The following is a 24,796-nucleotide window of genomic DNA, read 5'->3' on the forward strand; positions in this document are numbered from 1 at the left end:
AAGAGCAGCAGCCCAGCTCCAAAGCTGCAGAGCAGCCAGCATCAGCTCTCCTGCTTCCACTCCATTATCCTGCAGCACATGGCTCAGGCTGGCAGGGACAAGGCCTCACGCTGCTGTGGTGCTGAGCACTGAGCTCTGCCTCCCCTATGATCCGCCCTTCTCCCTGTGGCTGGGCCAGGATTGTCTCTTGCCATGGCACCAGCCCACAGTTCCTGACTCCCACATCAGCGCTTTGCTGGCTGTGCAAAGGAGGCACCAGAGCCCTCTGGGCACAGGAGCTGGGGGCACAGCTTGTGCCCCACAGCATGGCCATGAGAGGTGAGCTGAGGCTGCTGCTGCCCATCTGGCATGGATTATTCACACAAGGTTTTACAAACACTGCTGCTGCTGCTGCAGAATCAGCCAGGCTGGCCCATCTGCAAAGCCCTGGGGGCCTTGCTGGGTGTTCAGGTGGGACATCCCAGAGCAGCTGCTGCCCAAAGCTGATCCATCCCACTGCCTGCCATGGCCCAAGGCACAGGGAGATCCCTGCAGGGACGAGTCATTCCAGCTCCCAGCCACCACACAGGGCAGGAGGCAGCCTGACACCAAAGCAATGCCAGCGGCAGAGCAGAGATTCAGACCTCAGGAAACACCTTTCTCCTCTGCTCCACCCCAAAAGGAGGCAGGTGGGGGATGTCCCAGAGACAGCTACAGATGTGCCCACCCAGCTCCCAGGGTCCTTACTTGATGGTCAGGATGGCAGGCGTAGGAGATCCAGCCACACTGAACTGGAACTCCTCCTCAAAGCTCCCCAGCACGGTGGCACTGAAGGAGATCTGCACACTCTGGCTCCCACCTGCTGCAATGATGCCCTCCTCGGGGGCAAACTTGAAACACAAGCCCAGGTTGGTGGCTGAAGGGAGACAGGTGAAGGGAGCATCAATAGCTCCTGGGTTCATCAGTTTCACCTGCAGCAGCAAGAGAGCAAAATGGAAATACGTGTGGAATCTCCCCTTCTTGTGAGTTATTGTCTAATGATGCAATGAACACCCAGAAAAGGCAGAAGATGCTTTGTGCTGCTGAATGGCAGAAGTCCAAAGATTCAACAGGACAACTTCTGCCTTTGGGTTTTCATGCAGAGCAGTGGCAACTCCACAGAACTGCAGTCACCCTGGGCTTATCCCATGGGCACAGAGCAGTGCCCCTCTGCTCAGCAGCACCAAGCGCATTGAGAGCTGGCGCTGAGAGCAACGTGGGCTGATTGCAGCTGCCTAGGGAATCACCCCAGAGCTGCTGCTGCCCCAGTGAGCACAGCTCCAACAGCACCATCTGCTCATTCACCTTTTCCCAGACCATGAAAACAATACATTGAGAATGAGGCATCAGCGTCAAAATGTACAGAGAGCACCATCGTTTGTAACAAATCTCAGCGTGTCTTTCCCATCCACAGCCAAGATTTTGAAAGTGTCTGCCATGATGCAGTGCCTCATGAAGTTTTTGCAAGCTTGACTCTACTGGGGGGGAGACAAATAGGTAGAAAAACCCTTTGCTTTATTCCCAGGATCACTTTTCTCTTTCTAGAGCCAGAGATGCACCGAGGTTGAAGTGCTGTGAGGGACTGGTCAGCAAGGGAGAGAACTCCCAAGGATTTCCTGTGATTGCAGCAATAAGCAGAAGACACTTGGCTGGCAGCTGTTGGCAGTGGGCTGAAGCTCAAAGGCAGCCACTTTGGTGCAGCTGCTTCTGCAGAGCCCAGTCCAAAGGTGCCTTGTGTCTGGCACTGCCACAAAAGCCTCTGAACATGCAGCTTTTTGACCCAGGCTTGGTTTCATGTGCCAAGGAGTTGTTTTGCAGGAAGCCTCCCAGCTGATCCCTAAGGAAGGCTGCCCAAAAGCAGGGACTGGGGCTTCAGGAACAACTGACACACCTTTGTGTCCCCCCAGATTTGAGCAGTCCATCAAATATTCCCTGCTCACAGCTGCCCAGGTTGGCAGCAATTCCACAGCTGCACCAGGCTTGCTGCTGCCTCAGAAGCCATCAGGATCCATCCCAAGCCCTGCTGCTCACCTCATAGACATGGGGGGTGTTGACGAAAACGTTCCCAAGGTTCAGAGTAGGAGAGCTGAGTTCAACCAAGGGTCCTTGGCCTTCCCCTCTGAGCTGCAGGGGCAGCCTGCTCTCACAGCCTGGGGAGAGATGTCCATTGCAGTACAATCATTCCCTCTGCTACACTGGATTTTCCAGGCTGCCTCAGTGCTAGTCCCCAACTCTGAGCTGGATGCAACCAGCTCCCGATGCTGCAGGAGAAGATATGGACCCTTCTCTTCCCTCAGGACATATCCCCTGAGGCTGACTTGCAATTTCTAACCCATTCCCTGGGCTGCTTTCCAATTTGAGCCACCAGTTTGCTGAGTTTAAAACATCTCTGGTTCCTGTAGTGACAGGCCATGGAGGTATGGGTAGAAATGGAGAGAAAGGAGATTTAGGTGAGATATTCGGGAAGAAATTTTCCCTGTGAGGGTGGTGAGGCACGGGAGCAGGTTCCCCAGGGATGTTGTGGAGGTTCCAGCCCTGCAAGTGTTCCAACCCAGGCTGGATGGGGCTTGGAGCTCCCTGCTCTATGGGGAGGTGTTCCTGCCCATGGTAGGGGCCTTGGGACTAGATGATCTCTAAGGTCCATTCCATCCTTACCATACTGTGATTCTGTGGTTTCCTTCCCCTGCACCTATAGGAGCTTTGAAATCCATTCAGTGCAGGCACAAAGCTCCAACAGGGTTTGGCAATTGCCAAACTCCCTGGCCCAGGAGCACAGGACTTTGTTGCCCAGGTGCTCCCCTTGTGACACTCAGCACTGTGTTCTATTGCCACAGACTGAGAGCTGCAAGGTGACAACTGCCACACAGGGAGAGAAGCAGCTGCTGGCCAAGGCTGCTCCCTCTACCAACAGCCCGGGCTCAGGGGGCTCAGCCCCCTCTGCCCTGCTGCTGTCTGGGCACTGGGAGGTGGTCCAGGCTCAGGGAGCCCGTTTCTAACTCAGCTCCTGCTCCCTGATGATGGATTCATGGCAAATGGAGCCATCCTGGAGGCCAGGGGCCTGCAGGGGCTGAGTGCTTGTTCACTGAAGCTGTTCTGCTCTGGAGCTCTCTGGCCTTTGAGGGAATGCTGGCAAAGCCACGGCATGAAAACCTCTCCCTGCACTGCCTGGGCTGTTCTGGGATCACTCAGGCACACACAGCATTCTGAGCCCTGGCCTGGCACGGGAGACTCCCTGGGAGCTGCAGGGCCAGGGGGGATGTGCCAGCACTGCCCTGCTGACCAGGGACCCTTCCCAGCACTTCCATGGGAGCCCAGTGGGCTCAGGCTGGCACCAGGGCTTCACTGAGGGGGAGAGAGGCAGGGCAAAGGAGCTGCACCTGAGATACTGCAGTAAGCCACACTTCCATACTCCAGTGCTTCCAGGGGTTTGAAGGTCACCTTGATTTCAGCTGAACAATTCGGCCTGATTTCTCCCTCCTACACCAGAAAGAGACAGCAAAAGATTGGTCTGCAAACTTCACATTCTTGTTTTCACCACCCTCCTGTAAGCCTTTGTTTAGAGCATCAGTGATGAGTGAACAACACAAGGAGCCAAGGAAACACTCCAAACCCAGCCCAACACAGCTCTCAATGCTCAGCTGATCAGCTCCCACTCTCCACAATATTCCTGCTGCTCTGACACAAGCTCTTGGGCACATCATGCTGCTGTCAGCTACAGTGGGATGCAACTGCCACTGTGCCCTGCTGGCTCTTGGCCTTAGATGGGCCATAGCTGTAACCAAGAAGAGAACATGATCCCCTTCCTTGGAAATAAAGATATTAGTTTAACCTCTACTGAAAGAAAGCAGAGGTTGGGATTATTCTAGGGTTTACTCCAAGATGAGAAGGGTGTTCCACTGTGCACACACCAGGCATTCATCATCTCTCACAATGCCAGTACTCAGAATCAAGGCTCTGGTTGATGGGAGCATGTGGCAGTTTGCTTGCACCACCAGAAAAGGAAAAGGTTTTCTGTCCCTGTGTGCAGGACAACTCCAAAGGCCCATTTTAACCTTCCACCCTGGTGTCCAGGCTCACAGATGACGCTGGAAGGGACACTCAGAAATAGTGCAAGGCATGGTTACAGGAGGGGATTGGCATTTCTGTCATTAACCTTGGGCTGAATTTGGCCTCCTTTTGCTAGGGAACAATTGCAAGCTTCAGGTCAGTGTGTGAGCTGGCAGTGCTCCAACAGCCTCTGCTGAGCCCCACGTGTCAGGGGAGCCCCTGCCTACAAGAACTGCTCCCTGGGACACTGCAAGGACACGCAGGCAGTGCCCTGAGCTCGAGCCTGGCAGCAGAGCTGGGCTTTGTCAGGCTCCCAGCCCTGCCTGGAGCCTGCAGGGCACAAATGCTTTCAGCAGCGAGCCCTGCAGCCTCACCAGAAACTCCATGTCCTCCCTGCCAGCACATGGAGCCAGCTGAGGATCTGCCCAGTGACCGCAGCCGGGGAAGGGGTGGGTGTAGGGAGGAGGGTGGGTGGGAGGAGGAGGAGGAGGAGGAAGAGAATGTTCTCAGCTATCACTTACCATTGGCTCAAGGAAAAAAATGTCATCAGAGAACAGCATGGGGTCTTCTTGCACCTTTACCATCTTCTCCTTGTCCATGCTGCTCAGGAGGGCACTGTGATCTCCACAAAAGCTCTTCACCTTCTCTGTTTCTTTCTCCTCTGGGAAGTTTTCCTGGGACACCTCTTTGGGCGGCCGCAGCAAGCACTGCCTGCAGCCCCAGGGAGAGACAAGGCCAGCAGATGGTTTCATGAGCCACAGATTTGCAGAAAGAAGTGTGAGCGCCAGAGAGCAAAGCACTTGAGGAGCAGCAGCAGCAGCTCCCCAGCAAAGGCTGAGCCCAAGCCACGAGGGTCCCACAGGGATCAGAGGACAACTTGCTGTTCCCTGGCCCAGCAGGGAGTTTCACTCCACCCTTGCAAGCTCAGCAGAGGTTTGCAAAGCCAGCATCCCTCCAGAGAGCCTCCTGCCTCAAAGCCTCTGCCACAGCTGAGGGAGAATCAACCAGCCATTTCAAGTGGCTTTTCTTCCCACTGAGCTGCTCGGGGGGGCACAGAAAGATCACAGAGCACCCACTGCAGCATTTCCCTGGCAAGGGGAGACAAAGCTGGCTTGCAGCTACGTGTTACCAGCATCACTCTTTGTTTCTTCCAGTTTGGACCTGCCCCGTTCCCTACTCTGCCTTTCACAAGAGCATCCCAGAGCACTTCCACAGGAAATTGATGAATTCAGGCACTGAATCCCTTCAGGGACATTCAAGTTTTTATATGCAATATGCATGAAAACAGAGGCTCTGAGAGGGGAAGGAACTTTGTTGTGCAGGAGGGAGACAGCAAACTCCTGGAGAGACCTTTCCATGAGCCAGAGCTTTTTGGATCCCATCCCAGTGCATGGCACTAGAATGTCCTGAGAGGGAAAGGATCCTGCACTATCTTCTCTCACAAAAAATCCTCTCTGCTCTGAGAGCACAAAACCTCTCTGACAGCAGCACAGGGACACACTACCAGCCCGCATGGGCAAGGAGATTTTGAAGGAACTAAAGGGAAAAAAGAGGGTGTATCACCTTTGGAAAGAGGGACTGGCAACTCAGGAAATGCTTAAGGATGTTGCCAGGTCATGTCGAAAGAAGAGAAGAGAGACAAGAGCCCAATTAGAACCTGAGGAAATCCAGTCATCCCAATCAACCTTTCCTTCCCAAAATGCCATCCCTGGTTGGAGTATAAATGACCTGGAATGCTGAGTGCTGAGCTCCTGAAGCCCAGGGACACACACCCCAGCGCCGGGCATGGTTCACTTGGCCTAAACCATTCAAAAGCACCAACATCCCCTGAGGCCACACGTTAGTTTCAGTCTTGGGCCTGTATCTCACTGAAATGCATCTTTCAAACCAACCTCCTCTTCGCTTCATTCTCTTCTTCCTCAGTAGCAAAAGCCTTCCACTGGAAGTGGGCTGTGATGTTACTCCTGTTTTCAATGAACAGGGTTCTGTGGCTTGACATGCTGGTGAAAGTCTTGTCAAGCTCCACGGAATTTGTGCTCAGCCCAACGTTGACATCTACAGCTTCTCCCTGGAGCTTTGTGTGGATTCTTTCTTCACCTGGAACAAAGCAAAGGGGAGTCTTTGCTCAGCTCACTGGCTGATGGAAGCACAAGGGACAGAGCAAAGCACAGGGCACAGAAGAAAGTGTCCCAGTTTTGCGCTGAAGGAGCACTTCTGTGGACCACCCCATTGATCACATCCTTCAGCTCTGTGTGTACAGCGTGAGGATGTCCTGGGCACCTCCTAAAACACCTTATTTCTGAGGGTGTTTGTAGAGATTTGGCCCCAAGGGGACAGGATGGACAGGGAGATTGGTCCATGTGCTCCGGTGACCCACTCAGATCACCAGGATTTCTGCATCCAAGTCCTTCAGGTGACAGGGCTGAGGAGCCCTGCTCAGTCCTGCCTTGCCCAGGCTCTCCCCGGGCATCCCAGGAGACTCCTGTCTCTCCTGATCCCTTGGATCCCTTCTTGCTGACCAGCAAATATGCCTGGGGGCAGGTGGGCAGCAAAAGGAGGCCCAGAGGAACAAGTGAAGTGACAGCCCACAGCAGGAGGGGACACAGGTGAGGAAACACAACCAGCCTGGCTCTGCAATGTGACAAACCACTACAGAATGAGCACCGTGAAAATCATCTCCCTGTCCAAACCCACAGCCACATCAGTCTTTAAATATTTTATACTGTTCTGATCTGAAAAACCAAGCTGGAGCATTGCAAATCAAAGAAGAAAGGGACAAAGGAAAGATCAGTGAGTACAGAGCAGTTTCTACATTAAGACTGAATGGGATCCCTCAGTCTAGAAATCAAATGGGAGATAGATGTGAGAGGTTTGCAACAGCTTCAACAGCCTGGGAAATGGGGACAGGGAAAAAATTGTTTTGATTTGTCACAAAAAAGGAACTTAAAGGCCTGAAAATGTTGTTAGACAGAAACTACATCTATGTGTAAGGGCCACACAGAAAAAGGGCCTGTGACAAGCCAGTGGAGAAGCAGCATATGGGACAGAGGTGTGCAAGAATTCCATTGCATTGGAGAGAGTCTGATGGAGACCTCACCTACAGCACTGCCCAGGAATCAAATAAAACTTCACCCAGGCATAGCCACATGGTAGTGGAGAATCAGAGTTCCTCCTTCCTCCACTCAGCAAGTCCCAGCAAAACAGCAGTCAAAAATCTTTGCCTTTCTCAAGCCCCTAAACACCAAGGAGTTCTCAGTTTGCTTTGGGGTAAGGCTGAACAGGGGAGGCACCTCTGGAGGCAATGCAGGGGATGGACAGCAGGGAGCCATGTGCAGAACTGTCCTGTGCCCTGCAGGGCCCAGCACTCACCTGAGCTGCAGCACACGGCCAGGGAGCCGCAATGGGCACCGCTGGCCAGCGGGTGAAATGCCACTGTCACCTGCACGGTGTCACCAGCGCCCAGAGCTCCTGTGGCCGGCACCACGGAGAAAGGACTGCAACACAGAGAGAGGGGTCAGGCCTGGGGACGCCTGGCCATGAGATTCCTGCTGCACTGCAGCTCCCTGCAGCTCCCTTGGCCAAGCAGGGAGCAAACCAAGCACAGGCAGCACAAGAGACAGAACAGACAGGATCACAAACAGCCACTGAGCCACTGCTGACAAGATCCAGCCCTCACAAGACCCTGGGGGTAAAAGGGCCTCAGCTCCCCATACTCTGCATCCAGCTCTCTGCAATGAGCCTCAAGGCTCCCACTGCCAGCAATCCCATCAGAGAATGGTTTGTGAAAAGCACAGAGAGGGTTCAGAGCTATTTGCATGCACAACTTGACACTGACTGCCTCAGGAATTTCTCTTTTCCTGCTGCCTACAAATCCCATCTCAAGAGATGCAAATGGTAGGGCACTCCCTGTCCTGGGAGATTACAGCCTAGGAATCAGACAGGGAGAAGGAACTTTTCCCTGAAGACCAAGGAATAGTTGCTGTTGAATTTGCAGTGTGCTTCTTTGGTTTATTTTACCTTGAAATCATCGTGATTTAGCTTAAAAAGGGCAACTTTTCAAGGCATTTCAATGAAAGCTGCTCTAAGAAGAGGAGTAATCAAAACTCTGAAAGAGTGCAAATGCAGACTAGAGCAATACAGTGACATGGAAACCCAAAAGGACGATGCCATTTACAGTCTGAAGGGTCCAATCCCAGCTAAATGAAGCACCATGAGCAGGAGCACATCAAGGAAGCAGAACCGGAGGTTTCTGTGTGTTTGCCAGCAATGCAGTCTGGGACTCTGGGCTGTCATGCAGGCTGGTAACTGTTTGCTTGGCCCAGCAGAGAAACTCTGTGCAATGTGTTGGAAATAATGATGCAGATGAGTTGGTGCACTTTGGATTTAACAGGAGCAATCAGGATTTAGTCACCAGGTAAACAGCTCTTGCCTGACAAACACAAGACTCTGTGCTTTGATGCTCAGGGACAGCTCAGGGGAAATGTGCTTCTGCCCAGCAGCTGCTGGGCTTTGTGCCCTTCTACAGCCCCACTGAGGAAACCGAAGTTCCTGGCCTTGGTGCTTTGTTGCTGGTCAATCTGTCACTTCAAATGTGTTCTGGGGACTTTGCTGATGAATGCATCACACACAAAAACAAAGAGAACATCTGTCAAGCTGAACTTTGTTCATGTCAGTAGTAACAGCTGAAGAACTCGCTTCAGGTTCTGCTCATTCAGGACCTCTTGCTGTAGTTATGGGCTGACCTGTTCCCATTGCCACTGGTGAGAACATCACTGCTGGCTGATGGAGAAGCCTTGGGCCAGCAATGTTCATGTGCTGGACGTGAGACTTTGGAGGGAGGGGAGGAAAGAAAAGGCCCCAGCAGCCCCAGAGCCAGATCAGTGCTCGTGCTCCTGCATCTGCCCCGGGGCTGATGCCAGCACTGCTGCAGCTCTGCTGGGGCTGGGGGGATCAGGGCCTGCTGGGGGCAAGGCACAGCATTCTGTTCTTAGTCTTTGGCCAGAAATTTCACCGCAATAGAGAAGCTGCCAGTTAGGGGAATCCCTGGCCAGGCTTCAGCACTGCCTTCCATTCCATTCCCTTCCCACTCCTGCCCCATCTTACATGCTCCTGCCTTCAGGTGGCAGGATGGGAATAACATTTCAGGGATGACTTCAGGGCTTGCCTGAGAAAGAAGGTGTCTTCTTCTTTTCAAATTATCAGGAGAAGAGGATCCAGCCAAGTTCAGGACTCAGCTGTCAGGACTGAAAAACTGAGTGCAAATCAGCCCCCGCATCGCCTCCATCCCTGGGCTCTACCCACCAGACTCCTCTGTCCCTGCTCTAGCAGTCATCTCTCACACACACCTGGCTCCCCAAGACCCAAAGACACAAGCTCCACAGCTAAACTTAACTCCTCTGAATTTTGGCCAACACCACTAAACTGTTCCCTGAGCCCACAGCTAGAAGAGCTGTGAAGGAGACATCCCTGACACTGTAAGAACCAAATTAAAATCGCTGTCAAGAGATGGGCCTGGAAAGCTAAATTTTGGGCTTTTCTCTGTTAATTGTCAGCTGCTCCTTAAGACACTTCTCATCCTGTTAGATCCATCCTCTCAATGAATCACTACTGCACCTGACAGGCAGAAAAGATAAGGTATGGAGGGGGTTTTAAAAGGTTGTTTTCTTCTGCTTTTATACTAGGTCCATTGACATGTTTGTTTTCTTGTAAGGCATCTTACAAGATGCCTTACAGGTCCATGTCTCCCAATGGCACCTTGCAACCCCCAGACACTGCTCTTGCTTTGAGCAGTGTCTTTGCTCAGATGATTTCCAGAGGTCCCCTCCAGGACCACTGCAAAGCCACGTGCCTGTGGCCTCCCTGAGAATGGCTCTCTTTGGCTGACAGTGCTGAGGAAGCATTTCAGAAGCTGCTTGTGCTCAGCAGGGTGCAAGCCAGCTCCCAACATGTTCCAGCAGCCTCCAGGAAATCTGGGACACAGAAAGCTCCAAGGCCACTGGAAGCAAGAGCAGATGCCTTCCATCCTGCTCACTTCCAGCCAGGCTGCAGGGCAGCAGATCCGATGCTTGGTTCCTTCTGTAGCTCTTTCCCAACTCCGCTCTCACCCAAAGGTGTTTGCACAGGGACAGATGAGCTGCCTCACCTCTGCGTGCTCAGCTGGTACCGAGCTGCCCGGGCACCGACATTGCGCACCAGCAGAGTCTGCTGGGTGCTGACCTTGACTGGACACTTGGAGAAGTCCAGCTGGGCAGGGAAGTCCAGCACAGCTCGGGCACCAATGGCCCGAATTGGCACAACGATCCTTTCCCTTGCAGTGAGGCACACCAGCTCGTGGCAATAATCCTGCAGGAAAAGAAACTGGCTCAGCACAGGACATTTAGTGCCATCCCCATGGCAGAAGAAAAACCATTTCCTATACCCCTTCAAGGGCATCCATTTACCTATTGCACCCTCAAATCAACACTAAGTTCTACTACTATATCACATTTTATAGGCACCTGCGCACTTTGCAAAATCCGTCTCAGTGGCATTCAGCTCTTGTGTCACTTGGGTCATACAGATAACAGCCCTAGGCCACCATCATTTTTACTCTAAACTTTAATGATGTTAAAGAATTCCTAAGCCCCTTTCTAAGCAACATGGAGCTGGGGAACACAGGACATTGCTCTTTACAGTTCTATATTCCCACTGTCTGAGAATAGGACAAAGTGTTCAACTGACTCTGAGCAGCAAAAGGAAGAGGAGAAAACAGCTGCACCCAAAGACATCCTGCACCTCTGGCCTGCACCCAGCACTGAGATCAGACTTGCCAGGGCCTCAGCACTGCTGTTCAAAGCTCCCCGCAAAAGCACCTTTGGCACGGAATGGGTGCCAGCTGACAGAGCAAGCACAGGGACAGGCATGAAGACAGAGCCCCAGCAGTGTCACTGCCACGGGCGCTGGGCTCACAGCTCTGCCTGCAGCTTGTACCTGCCCTACACCAGCTCCTTCAGGCAGGTGTCCAAGTGCCCTGCAGCTCAGCAACCTCCTGCTGACCAAGGGCACCCAGGGCCCAGTGTGCCTGTGCCAGGCCGGGCTCACGGGCACAGCACATCCTCTGCCCTGGCCCTGCAGCTGTGCCATGCTCACTTGTGCTCTGGGACAGCACAGCTGACAGGCTGCACAACAGAGGGGGTGAAAAAGCACCGGCTGTGCTCCAGCCCAGGGGCAGGCAGGGAAGCTGTTGGCAGTCCAGGAAGGAGGAAAGCTCTCTGACCTCTTTGTTCCTCTGGTGTTTTCCATCAGAATGAAACCCCTTCCACTGGACCTAGAGATGGCCCAACATCTATCAACAGCCCTCTGTCATTTTCATCCTGTTTCCCGTGCATCTTCCCTTGGCAATGCTCAGCAGTGTGCAGGGAGGGCAAGCAGAGCCTGTCAGGCCTGGCTGCAGTGCCTGCCAGCAGTGCCAAGGTGTGACTGGCTGCAGGCTGCCTGCCCACGCCTGGAGCCCAGCTCACAGCATGCAATGGGCTGGAGCCAGAGTGCAGGGAAAACAATGGCTGTGGAGATCATTGTGTGCTTTGGCTCCTCCAGCCTCACCTTGTTCTTGCTGGGGGTGAAGCGGATGCGCACAGGGGCAGAGGCGCCCGGCGGCACGGCACGGTACGCATCGCTGGAGCTCACCAGCTGGAAGTAAGGTGAGCTCTCCATGGAGACCTTCACCACGTGAAGAAACTGCAGCAAAGACATGAAATTATGATTTTGCCACTTGTGGAAACAGGACGAGGGGAGACCTGTCCATGCCCTGCTAACATCCCTCCCCTGCCCCTTTTCCAAAGCACTTCCAGCTGAGCAGGCACAGGCACATCATTCACAAGGCTGAACTTGAATCCCTTCTCTCTGGCTCCAGCATTTTGGCCAGGGGCAGTAGGGCAGCGCCTGCTGGGAAGGAAGGGCCGAGCAGGTCAGCACCAGCAGGATGGAGACACAGCACCTGAACCAAGTCACCTGCATGTTCAACAAGGCCAAAAAACCTGCTGGCTTCTGCCTGCACACAGCCATGAAGTGGTCATGTTCCAGAGGGGGAATGTGCTACCTAAAAGCAAACCAGCCCATTTCTGTGGGGGAAGGAAGAAATTCCCTTCCAGCAGATCAGGTTTGGGTAGGGAACTTCTGGGGATACAGTCAGGCAGGCAGAGCAGCAAGACAGGAGACCAAACACTGTGGTCTTACTGGGAATAAAAGCAAACCTGAAAAGCAAAAGAAGGAATGAACACAGCAAGACAATCCCTAAAACAAGGAGATGGCAAAGAGAATTTAAATGGGCAGCAAAGCAGCAAGCAAGAATCATAAAACCATGAGAGCAACCAGCTTGCCAAAAGTGACAGAAACACAGACAGGCGGTGTCTATTGACCATGGGGCTTCAGAGGCATTTTCTGCCTGGAGAAACAGGGCCAGCACTGACTGACAGTGTGGTTCCAGTATGAAAAGCCAATCTTGGCTCTCCAGGGCTTCCTGCTGCCTGTGCAGGCAAGCTGGGCTGCTGGGCATTCCTGCCTGCAGCCAGCAGGCCAGGTTCGGCCCTCTGGGGTACACAGACACAGCACACATGCATTTTCTAGCACACTGATCTCATCAACCCCTGAGCACCAAAATGCTCTCCAAAAGTCTAAACCAGATGATTTGGACTCCCTCCTGTCTCCTCCCACCAGCCCACTCTTGGCACAAGCCTCACTTGAGAAAATGTTTCCCTGACTGAAATTCAAATGGTCTCAAGTTTTCCTCAATACAGTGGAACACAATTGACATTTTTCAACTTTTTCCCTCTCAGCTCTCTTGGGAAACTGCAAAACAATGCCAATTTCTTCAGGTGAAGGTGGAAACCTCCAGGAGCACATGGCTTTGGATGTGCTGTGCTTCTGCAAAGGGAAAGCAGAGCACCGTGTTGCTTCTGGAAAAGTTGAGCAGAGCTGGATGAAGCTGAGCAGGAGCCTCAAGTGGAACCTGAAGGCCTCTCACTGCTTCTGCTCCATCACTCTGATTGCAGGGCTCTTGCAGAACACGGTTCCTGCAGGGCCAATGCCATTAATGAGAAGTGATTCCAGCATAAAGTGCAGAAGGCTCAGCCCCTGAGCTTTGCCTGTGAGCTGCACAAAGGGAGCCAAACTGGCTGAGAGAGGCAGAGATTCCTACCAGGAGCCAAGATTAACCAAGGACACACAGGGTGTGCTATAGACCCAAGGCAAAGCATGAGAGCAGGTAAGAACTGTACAGCCCTCAACATTCCAGTCAATCCAGAGCTTTCAAGAGAAGGAAACTCCTTTGGGATAGACACCATCAACGCCTGGCCAAAATCTGGGGACAATTCCCAGCACAGGAAGATTTCCACCATCTTGCAGAAGAAGGTGCTGAGACATTTTCTTCTGCATGTGCTGCAGCAGATAACTTGCTTTGCTGTACACTGAGGGAATGAGAGCACTCTCCTCTTCCAGCACAGCGTTAAAGCTCTGCGTGCCAGCACTTACCTTGTCCTTATTCATGAGAGACAGCACCATTTCCGACACCTGCCGAGCGACGAAGTTCTGAAATACCAGCTCTGGTGGGGAAACCCCAAACCAGCTCTGTTTCGGGGCAGCTGACGGCAGCTGGAGGGGAGAGAGAGCAGGGAGAGCTTCAGCTGCTGTGAGGAAGGTTCATGCAGGAGAATCTTCCACTGATCCCCAGTGAAGTACAGACTCTGAGGGAGCACGTCTGCCCAGCCCACACTGGGCAAACAGTGGCTCACCCACCTCTGCTCTGAGCTCATCCACAGCTGCTGGGCCACACAGAGCAGGCTCAAGCCAAGCTGCTCTTTCGGCATGGATTCCTCCAGGTTTCTTTCTCCAGAATGCCAGGCAGCACGTTCCTAAAACACAGCCCTGTGCCCATGCGGTCACAGAGCTCTGGGGCACTGACTGAGCACTCATGGAGTAAGTAAAACCCATGAATTTACAGGAGACTCCATGGGAAAGGATTTGGGATGTCTTTTACTCTGAGACAGGGAAACCGAGGCCCACACAACTGCAAATATCTTTTTTGCTCTAGAACTTAGACTTCAGTAAGAAGAGCACAGGACCAGAGCAGGTGTGAGAGATGAGGTGACATTTGGCTGAAGCCAAAAGGTTATTAAGCAAAAGAATGGAATTTGTTGGCTCTGTGTGTTATTTGTGGTTTGCATTTGTTCAGGTTGGTTTGTTGAGTGTCACAAATAGAGGGACAGGGTTGAAGACCTGACCAAAAGGAAGGAGGACGAGCAGGGAGCGGACAGAAAAGTTGGTGCTCAGTAGAGAATGGAAGCTCCTGAGTACCCATCCAATGGCAAAGGGCACAGGGACCGCCCCAGCCGGGTACAAAGGGGATACAAAGATTGCCATTTTCTCAGAGGGTGTGTGTGTGCCCTTGGCTCTCAGGGAGGGAGACATCCCCAGCTCAGCTGAATCCTTACTAAGAAACACTTTTCTTTTGCTTTGATCATTTTGTTCCTTTTCATTGTATTTAAAAGTTAGTGTGTTCCAAAGAGAGGAAAAGGCAAAAATAAAAAGACAAATGAGCTGAAAATAAAAAGACAAGTAAGGTGGATGCTGAATGAGGATAAGTTTCAGTTATTTTCTCAGCAACTTGGGTAAAAGTAGAGTTGGTATCTCCTTTTTCAATGGCCTTTAAATGGGTGCTTTCCTGTCATTACTGCAACCTTATTTCATGCCATTGTAGAGGCACGTCTGGAATGACACAACAACAGCAAATGCTTCTGGAGCAGAGACATTGCTTGGAGAAAACTCTGCCCTGCTTTGTCTGCCTTCTCCAGCCACACTGCTGTCACCGAAGAGACACAAGCAGGTCTCCTCTGTGACTTCACAGCAGACACATTCCGCTCAAGGGAGTGGCTGCAGCACACTGTCCCTTAGCTGTGCCCTTCCCTGAGGTGTTCCCAAGGCCCCTCTCCAGGACAATCCTTAACCTGGATTGTGTTCCGTGTCTCTTGCTGCCAATTTCCTGCTCAACAGCCCACCTCAGTCACCTACCCGTTTGGACTGTGCTTTATACCGAGCTAGTCCTGCCAGAAAAGCAGCTTTAAACACACCTCTGAGTAGGCACTGATCCAGACAAAGCACATCCATTCCCCTCTGCCTAGGGCCAGTCCCCTGTACATCTGGCAGCCTGCAAAATCTAACACCCCGTCAGGCTCCAACACATTGTTCCAGCCCAAAGCAGTAATGCAATTTGTTGTGTTCCATCTGAAGTAATTCCTGCAGATCCTTGGCCTTCAAAGGCCAACGCTGCCACTCTGCAGGGAATCCTGTGACCCCGAGCATTTGATGGTGACCACACCAAAGCAAGAGGTGGCTCCTTCAGCAGGAGAATGGCAAAGGGCAATTTTGGGCCTCTGTGTCCCCAGCCTTCCTCCCATTGTTTTAGCAATGGCAGCTGCACTCCAGCACACCCCAGCAGCTTCAGCAGAGGGTATTTGTGTTGGCTTAGTGCAGATCAGGACTCCCAGTCCACCACTCCCAGCACCTTGCAATGACAGCAGGACCTGGACACTGAGGTATTTTGCTGGAGGCAAGCCTGTCACAAGCACACACCCTCTTCAAACTTCATGTGAAACAGAAAGGAAAAGAGCAGGAAAAGGCTACCTTTGGGCGAGTCTCACTCCTGTCTAGAAATGGGCCAATTCTGGGCAGAATACTCCCCCCAGTGCTGGCCTCCTTCTTCCTGCTGAGAAACTTCTCCCTCTGGAACTTAGAGGGAAGCAGCTGAAAGGCAAAAGTAAACCAGCTAGAGCCTCAGAGTTGTGCCTGTTCAGAAAGGCTTTTCTCGAACAAGTGGCACTGGTGAATAACTTGTGATCACAGCCACTAGGACATTCCTGGAAGCCCTGGGAGTTTCCAGCTGAAATACTTAGCATCAGTGAATTAATAATACAGAGTGGAACACACATACTCCAGCCATATGGCTCTGTCCCATTGGCTTCTCCATGACTGGATGGGACATGGTTGGGGATTTCTGCTCTTTGGGCATTTGTTTCCTCTTACGTTTCATTGGATTGAGGCAGTGACCTTTCCAGAGAATGGGGAGGAGCTCTCAGAACTGCCTGAACTCCATCCCTGCACAACGCTCAGAACTCACAGCAAGGAGATATCGCTGCTGGATGAGTCCAAGAGATGCAAGAAAGGAACGCTGTACCAAGAGTGAGGTGCACAGCAATGTCTCTAGGTTTTAGTTCTCCCTGTTGATTGTTTTCTCTGCCTGGGCTGACAGAGCCCGCCACAGAAGAAAACAGAGGCATCTCCTTGACAGAGCCTCAGCAGTGGGGCATCTTCAGCCAAGTGAGCTGCAGACAGCAAGGGACCTTTGCGGCCCTGGCTCCAGCGCTGCCTGCAGGCCTGCATCTGTGCCCACACAGGAGCTGGGAGAGAGCAGCTGCTTTGGAAGCTCTTCCAGCTGGGACCAGCCGTGGCTCTCAGGGCTTTGGGCAGAGTTTGAGCTTCCCCCCACCAACACGCCCAGGTGCCCAAGGGCAGCATGGTCAGAGCAGCACCGGTGAGTGGTGCCCAGCCTGACAGAAGGAATTCCTGTGGCACAGGGAAAGGGACAGAACACATGCTCAGGCCTTCAGCTGTACATTGGTTTCACTTGGCTCTGCTGGCACAGCCAGGCAAGACACAGCTGAAGCATCCCACAGTGTTCCCTATTGCACCAGGACAGCCCCAGCAACAGCAGCACAGCACAAAGGGCTGGGCAGGGGCTCTGCAGCTTCACAGCACTGCTGGACAACAGGGGCAGGGAGAGCAGGGACACCAGGGCAGTGCCAGCCTTAACACAGCCCCAGGGGGTACTCACAGTATTAGGCTTCAGCCCTTCCCTGGACAAAAGACGAGGGGTCGGTGTCTTCTTTGGCAATCCAGACGCCATTTCCAAGGGACGGTGTCGCAGGTGAGCGACAGTGCCTCAACAAAACTGGAAGGAGCAACAATGGAACTCTGAAAATCCACAACCCAATTCATGGCAGATTCAAGGCATATTCTGGTGCTAAAAATGTTACATTACTTGAAAGTAGCTAAGTGCTTGTTTGGTGTAAGTAGCTAGTATAATTAGGCATCCAGTTGGACTTTATTTGAACTCTATGGCTACCTTGTGCAATTCAAAGTTAGATCATACTGAAACCTGGAGCTAAAAATCTGAACATTAATAGCAGTTCAAACAGACAAAGCTGTAGCTTAAATATTACTCAAAAATAGCTAGAGTGGGCCTCCTCTTCTTTAGGCTAAAGCACCCTTGCTCTCTCAGCTGCTCCTCACAGCTGAGAGACTAATGAGAGACTGGAATGTTATGGCTAATGGCTTAAATATCATTATAAAGGACTTTCTGCCCATTGTGACAAAACTCTATAAAGAAGCTGCGAACACCCAAGCCCACCCCTCCCTGAAAATGCCTCCTGACTGGAACTTGGCACTGTGAGTTAAGCTGCCTAAGGGAACTTGAGACAAGATCAAGGTGACACTATTGTCCCATTAGCTCAGGTCTGGGGACAAGTAAACAAGGCTGAGGAGTAAAACCTATCCACAACAAAGCCAAACCCAGCAGCTGTCCTGAAAATCAGCTCTGTCTGGGTTCAGGCTGGGGAAGTCATAGCCACAGACTCTTCTGCTGAGGCCAGGTTTGCACACAAACCTCCCAGCAAAGACCTCCACAGTGCCTCCAGACCCATTCCTGAGGCCTCGCACCAGACGACTGCAGGGCATGCAAAGTAACACAGCAACTCTGAAAATCCAGAACCCAACTCATGGCAGACTCAAAGGATATATGGGTGCTAAAGATTTTATATTATTTGAAAGTAGCAAGAGACAGAGTCCAACTTGCCCCACTCCTGGGAGGTACCTGGGCAAGGTATCCCCTTGCCCAAATCTGCATTAATCCATTGGAGTCTTACATTTTGCCAGACCTCACCACAGAGAAGACCAGAAGAGGATTTAATGGTAGGCCAATGGGAGCCATGGAATGGTGATATTTTCTACTAAACCTCTCTCTGTCACTCTCTTTCTCCTCCCCCCCTTCCCAACCTCCAGCCCCCTCCCACTTTTTCTTTTCTTTCTCTCTCTTTCTCCCTCACATTTACTGTTCCATAAAATCCAGACCATTGACTTTGGCATATGGTCTCCTTTGCACCTCAATACAGAGGCAACTCCCTAAAAATTTTAAAACCCAGATGATAAAAACCTACTGAAACTTGAACAGAACTCATTCACCTTTAAGCAGTTTAAGCAGTTACTATAGGAAAAAAATGTATATACTACTACCTTTAGAAAATGTTCCCACTTCTTCCTGGTCAAACCACCACAACATGTCACTGAACTGCTGCGCCAGAAGACTGGCATGATCACATCCTCTATTTCCCTTTGGCATTCTCTTTCAGAGCACAGATGAAACAAAACCAAAAAGTTCAACTTTAGTCGGTCTTTACCTTCAAGTGAAATTCAGGACTCCCTAGCAGACACCAGTGTTCTGCACGCTGCGGAGCTTTTCGCAGAGGCCAATGCTCTGCACCTTTAGCAATTCTCTACGCCGACAATTCACCCGGCGAATGGCCCGGTGCAGCCGCCTGCAGGAGCCCAGGCTGCGCACACCCAGCCAGGGCCGCGCTCTCAGGCAGCTGAGGCCGCGCCGCTGTCACAGGCGCTGAGGGCCCGGGCGCGGTTACCGGGCAACCGCGGCGCCGAGTGCGGGGCCGGGCCGGGCCGCAGGGCTTTGCCAAGGACATTGGCACTGCAGCGACTGACTGCAGTTTGGGGCTTCCCAAGAGTCTTTCTGTAACCAATGAAAGGTTAAAATGTGGTGACAAAGGCACCTATGCCAGGTCTGTACATTGCTCTTTGCAGCACTAGTATCCGACCCTGGCTGGAACAGCAGGAGGGGCTGAGGCAGCAGGGAAGGGGGCTCAGCCTGGAGAAAAGGAGGCTCAGGGGGGACCTTCTGGCTCTGCACAACTCCCTGACAGGAGGGGACAAGCGGCTGCTGCAAGTTCAGGCAGCGCCGGAGCCGCCTGGCTCCCCCTCTCCGCCCCCGCTCCGCCTCTTCCTCCCTTCCCTCCTCCTCGTCCTCCTCCGCTCCCGCAGCCATCGAAGCCCCCGGCAGGAGCGGGGATGGAGCCAGGACAGGTCGGAACGCAGAGAGGCCTGGGGGGATGCCAGGACTGGGAGTGACTGGGCTGTACTGGGATCATCCTGGGAGCAGCTCCTGGGTGACTGAGTTCTACTGGGATCATCCTGGGATCACACTGGCAGTGAGGAGGAGCAGCGCGATGGCTCCAGCGCTGGGGCTGAGGGCGCTCCTGGGGGGCCAGGGGCGAGTGGGACCCCCGGCACGGGGACCCTGAACCGCCACTGCCAGCACCGGGACCCCCCTGCTCCCCTTAGCCTGCACAGGGACCCCCTGAATCCCCCTGTTCTGGACATCAGGTCCCGCTGCTCCCCTTTTCCCGGGCACCCCATGGCTCCCAGCCTCCGGGACAACCTGGAACGCCTTGGTCTCCCATTCCTGCCTTTCCCAGGCACACCTTTCTGCAAAACCAGAGATCCCCTGAAGTCCCCATTTCTGAACATCCCGGGTGTCCCCACTCTGGTCCCCACTTTTTGGGAAACCCTGGACTCCCCTTTCCTGGGCTCAAGGACCCCCTGGAACTCCCTTCTACCTCTCCACGTCCCTGCCCACCCCCCCATTTTCATGACCCTGAGACCCCCCTGGCACCCCAATTCCTGAGAACCCAGATGCCCTTTTACCCCTTTGCTCAGTACTGAGACCCCCCTACACCCTTTATCCGGCACCAACTCAACCTTTTCCCAGCCCCTTCTTCGTTTTTTAGAAGCACAAGACCACTCTTTGTCTGTTCTAACTCCTCATGGGATTACAACTATTTTAACATCTGCTTACTTTAACATAGAAGCCTTTATTTGATATCAATTTGAACACTTTAATCTCTTTATAGTTTAATGCGTTATGAAGAAAAAGAGTATTTTCTTGTTGTTAGAAACACCAGAGGTTTATGTTCACAAAGGAGACAGAGGAATCCTTTCTGGTTTTATTCCAATAAAGGGAGAGGCCATGGGGCATTCCCCTGGGATCTCTTGAATTTTTGGAGGATGCAGCCTTCTTTTTATCCTCATTTCCTGGCCACATTTCCCTTCTCTCTTTGCCCTTGGCTGAGGTGCTTGAGAGGTACAGATGCCCTGATACGCCTGACACCGAAGATTTCCCAAAGATTTCCCTCTAATGTATAACCCTCCCTTTTAGTTTTTAATTCTTACGGAGTTTAGGGGTTTTTCTTCCCCATTGTTTCTTTCATTTCTCAATGGCTTATTTCGTTTATCTGCAAACCTAAAGTGTATTTGTAAAAGCAAATATCTTTTTCCAATTATCGATCAGTGGAATCCTTCCCATTGTTTCTTTTATCTTCCAGAGCTAGTTTTATCTACGAGCAGACCCACAGATTGTTAGTAAAAACAAATTCACTATTCCTCTCCTTTACAGCTTACAAGAAAATTTCAGCTCTAAAAACAAAGCATCTTCTCAGCCCTCTCATCTAAGACTTAACTTCTTCTTTATTGACTTGAGTGTCTTCATGTTGTTTTTTATATACTTGCATTTTGTTCTTTTCTCTCACTCAGAAGAAGACTGAAGTACTGAAAAACTTAACATCACGCATGAGGCCTACCTAACCCACCAATAACTTGTAACAGAAAGCTGTGGCTCAGTTGTGTTCAGATCAGCTTTATAGTTGGAGTTTCGTTTTCTACACCAGCCACAGAAGTCTCTGGTCTCAGCCACGCTAAGAAGAAGCAGCAGCCTGACAGCGAGATCTTCGCAGCCACAGCCAGCCCTGCTCTGGCTAAAGCTCCGCAGCCTCCCCTGTCTCCTTGCCCGGCAGCTGCTGAAGCCCAGCCCGGCCAAACCAGAGCCCATGGAGAGAGAAGCCAGCAAGCAGCCCAGAAAATAGAAAAGAAGCCCCGCCTGCAGCAAGACTGCCAGCCCAGCCCAGCACAGCCCAGACACAGAGCAGAAGCCAAAACCCAGCAGCTCCCTGCCGACCAACAAAGAAAAAAGGTTTCTGAATTTTTTCATCTTTACCATGTGTGTTTCACAAAAGCGTGTCTAGCTTTCAGTAGCTCAACAGACTGTCAGATACACAAAAAACTTTGCATCACTTCCCTAAATTTCCTCCCACTCCAAAGCATAACACAGGGCCGCTGGGAGCAACTGGGATCAGACTGGGAGCAACTGGGAGCAACCAGGACCATACTAGGAGCAACTGGGATCATCATGGCATCAGAGAAGGATCATACTGAGAGGGACTGGGTCTGTGCTAGAGGCAACTGGGATCACACTGGGAGGAAATGGGGACATGCTGGGGAACAATGGGATCATACTGGGAGCAACTGGCACCACACTGAGGGTGACTGGGATCCTTCTGGAATCATACTGGAAGTGATTGGGAGCAGGCTGAGAGCAACTGGGACCATGATGGGGCAACTGGGATATACAGGAAGTGACAGGAATCATGTTGGAGGTGACTGGGAGTGGTTATGAGAACTGGAATAATGCTAGAAACTACTGGGAGCAACTGGGAGTGAGTGGAAACACATTAAGGACAATTGGGATATACTGGGGGAGACCAGGAGTGACTGGGATCACAGAGGAAGCTTAAAGTTACTGGAATAATACTGGGAGTATCTGGGAGTGACTGGAATCATACTGGGGGCAAATGGCACTGTACTGAGAGTGACTGGGTTCATATTGGAATCATACTGGGAAGGACTGGAACCATACTGGGAGTGCCTGGAACTATGGTAGGGGTGAATGGGAACAGCTGGGACTGTGCTGGGACCATGCTGGGATCATACTGGGAGTGACTGGGATGATACTGGGATCACACTGAGTGTAACTGGAAGTGACTGGAACCATCCTGGGGGTGACTGGGAGCCACAGGGCCCATGCTGGGAGTGACCTGGGGGGAACTGGCCCAGCTGGGGCTCAGGGTTGTTCTCCCCCAGGGCTGCCCTGGGTCCTGCTGCTGTCCCTGGCCCCACAGAGCCGAGGGACAGGGGACAACTGAGGGACAGGAGACAGGGGCAGGGACGTGGAGAGGTAGAAGGGAGTTCCAGGGGGTCCTTGAGCCCAGGAAATGGGAGTTCAGGGTTTCCCAAAAAGAGGGGACCAGGGTGGGAACACTCGGGATGTTCGGGAAGGGGGAGTTCAGGGGGTCTCTGGTTTTGCAGAAAGGTGGGGCTGGGGGCTGGGAAAGGCAGGAATGGGGATCCAAGGTGCTCCAGGGCATCCTAGGGTGACGCCCATGGCAAGTCTGGAGGCTGGGAGCCATGGGATGGCCGGGAAAAGGGGAGCAGGGGGTCCTGATGTCCAGAATGGGGGATTCAGGGGGAATTCCCTGTGCAGGCTAAGAGGAGCAGGGGGGTTCCGGTGCTGGGGGTCCCACTCCCCCCTGGCCCCCCAGGAGCGCCCCCAGCCCCAGCGCTGGAGCCATCGCGCTGCTCCTCCTCACTGCCAGTGTGATCCCAGGATGATCCCAGTAGAACTCAGTCACCCAGGAGCTGCTCCTAGTATGATCCCAGTTGCTCCCAGTCATTCTTTATTATGATGCAATTTGCCCCTGGCACAGTTCCAGTTGGTCTCAGTTGCTCCCCCTTTGATCCAGTGTGTTCCCAGTTCTCCCAGTTGCCCCTAGTGTAGCCCCAAGTAACTCCCAGTATGATGCCAGTCTCTCCCAGCAGGGCCACAGTCATTGACACTTGCCCCCAGTTGCCCCCAGCATGGTCCCAGTTCCCCGTAGCACGCTCCCAGTGGCTCCCAGTGGCTCCCAGTCCAGTCCCAGTCATCGCCTGCATGGTCTCAGGCACTCCCAGTATATCCCAGCTGCCCTGAACATTCTCGTAGTCATTGCCAGGCACTCCCAGTTACCTCAGCATGGTTCAGCTGCCCCCAGTTTTATCCCAGTCACTGCCAGGACATCCCAGTTGTCACTAGCATGCATCCTGTCATTCCCAGTTGCTCCCAGTTCTTCCCACTGTGTGCACAGAGAGCTCCCAGCATGGGCCTGGTAGCTCCCAGTAACCCCAGTGTCACGATCCGTCCTTATGAACGGGTTTCGTGATCGTTCATGGATTGATCTCAGGGTGCAAAAACCGACACAGGACAGGGGGATTTGCAGTAATAATCAAAACAAACGCACCTTTATTGAATGACCACAGCAAAATGCAATAGAGGGATTAAGGGAGAGAAAAATTCAGAGAAAGAGAGAGAGAGAGAGAGAGAGAGGGGAATATAACTGCCAAACGTAAAGTCCTTTGGTCCAGTCCAGTTGAGGATCCGCCTGTTACGTCGGGGAGATCTCAGAGGCGCAGTTCATCTGGACCCCAATTGTACTCTTTTTCAATGGGGGAAGGGGGAATGAATTTTGCAACCAAATCAAAGGTAGTTTTGGGGAAAGAATGGTGTTTCGAAAGGGTACACACAGTCCATGTTCGGCAGTGGGCATGAGCCATTGTTTTTGTGGCCCAATGCTCACACCTGCAACATCCATCTCGCTTTGGTCAGCTTGCCTCTCCCCACACACCTCCCTCGGGTTGGGGGTCTCAGTCCCAGTCCTTGGAAAGTATAAGAGGGGGGCTTCTCACATGCGGGTTTGATGTCTGGGTCTCTTGATGAAGAGGCTTCTTACATCTCAGTCTGTGTGTCACGGTGGTTGCAAACGAGTGAGAGGGGTCTTCTGCAGGGTTCCACCACTCAGGAGAAGTCCAGCCAGACCGAGAGGTGGGGCAGCTTCCAAGGCTGTTGTTGCAAAAAGGGCACGGTGCCCCCTTCTCATTGGGCTCAGTGTAGCATACAGCAAACAACACTTGTGGAAACAGTAGCTTAGCAATGCTCTCAGGTCTCAGGGCCTTGTGGCATATGACTTTCTCCTACAGAGGAGACGGGGGGAGGGGGGGGATCTTCTCTTCAGTGGTCCTCAAATGACGATCGTGAGGCAGATGAGGGAAAATTCGGACAGACTCTTACACCTGCTCAAGGGGAGGTCTCTGTCCCTGTCACTCCCTTGCTCTCCCCCCCTTTTCTCTTTCTTTCCATCTCTCTCTCTACCTCACATTTACTGTTCAATAAAATCCACTTTGGATTTGGTCTCGTTAGCGCCTTAATTGGGGCTGAGGCATCTCTCTAACAATTTTCTTAACCAGATTGCCACATGATTTTGGCACAGTGAGTTCAGGGCACTGTTGTCTGTCCCCAGGTGCCTTTGACAACAGCATGGTTCCCGTCCTCTGAGGAGGTTGTGGTTCTCTCTGGAGGAACTCTTGGAAACTTGGACACAGCTTCCTCTGAGCAACTTACGGGAGAACTGATGAGGAAAATGGCTGTTGTGGGTGGCCAGTGAAGAGAAAATATTTTGTTGTCCTTCCTTGAAAAGTGTGTTAAAATCATTGGAGGAAAGGGAGCAAATGTTACCAGCGAGACTGACAAGGTTCATTCACCCCACGGTGAGGAACATAAGGCTGCTGAAAGTCCTACAAGAAGCCCAGCTCAAGTACCTAAATTCCTGAATATCTCCTGAATTCCCAGGCTTGGGTTCTTTGCCAAATGTGAGAATCATTTTTCTCTTGATCCCTGTCACCTTTGTGACAGCTACACAGAGCTTCCCCTTCCTTT

At 52.3% G+C, this 24,796-nt stretch overlaps 1 protein-coding gene across 1 annotated transcript in view; it reads right to left on the reverse strand.

Annotated features, from left to right (window-relative positions):
- The window catches only part of LOC131562110 (hydrocephalus-inducing protein homolog), a 30,596-nt gene extending 16,994 nt beyond the window's left edge, over positions 1 to 13,602 (reverse strand). The window contains exons 1-8 of the mRNA XM_058811684.1: positions 13,573 to 13,602; positions 11,647 to 11,781; positions 10,208 to 10,407; positions 7,435 to 7,559; positions 5,958 to 6,162; positions 4,587 to 4,776; positions 3,396 to 3,495; positions 727 to 895 (exon numbers count right to left, since the gene is read on the reverse strand). Of these exons, the coding sequence (XP_058667667.1) occupies positions 727 to 895; positions 3,396 to 3,495; positions 4,587 to 4,776; positions 5,958 to 6,162; positions 7,435 to 7,559; positions 10,208 to 10,407; positions 11,647 to 11,781; positions 13,573 to 13,602 (1,154 nt within the window). The remainder of the gene's footprint in view (positions 1 to 726; positions 896 to 3,395; positions 3,496 to 4,586; positions 4,777 to 5,957; positions 6,163 to 7,434; positions 7,560 to 10,207; positions 10,408 to 11,646; positions 11,782 to 13,572) is intronic.
- Between the last annotated feature and the right edge of the window lie 11,194 nt (positions 13,603 to 24,796).

This window comes from Ammospiza caudacuta, chromosome 10 (assembly GCF_027887145.1).
Source record: "Ammospiza caudacuta isolate bAmmCau1 chromosome 10, bAmmCau1.pri, whole genome shotgun sequence".
Lineage (NCBI taxonomy): Eukaryota > Metazoa > Chordata > Aves > Passeriformes > Passerellidae > Ammospiza > Ammospiza caudacuta.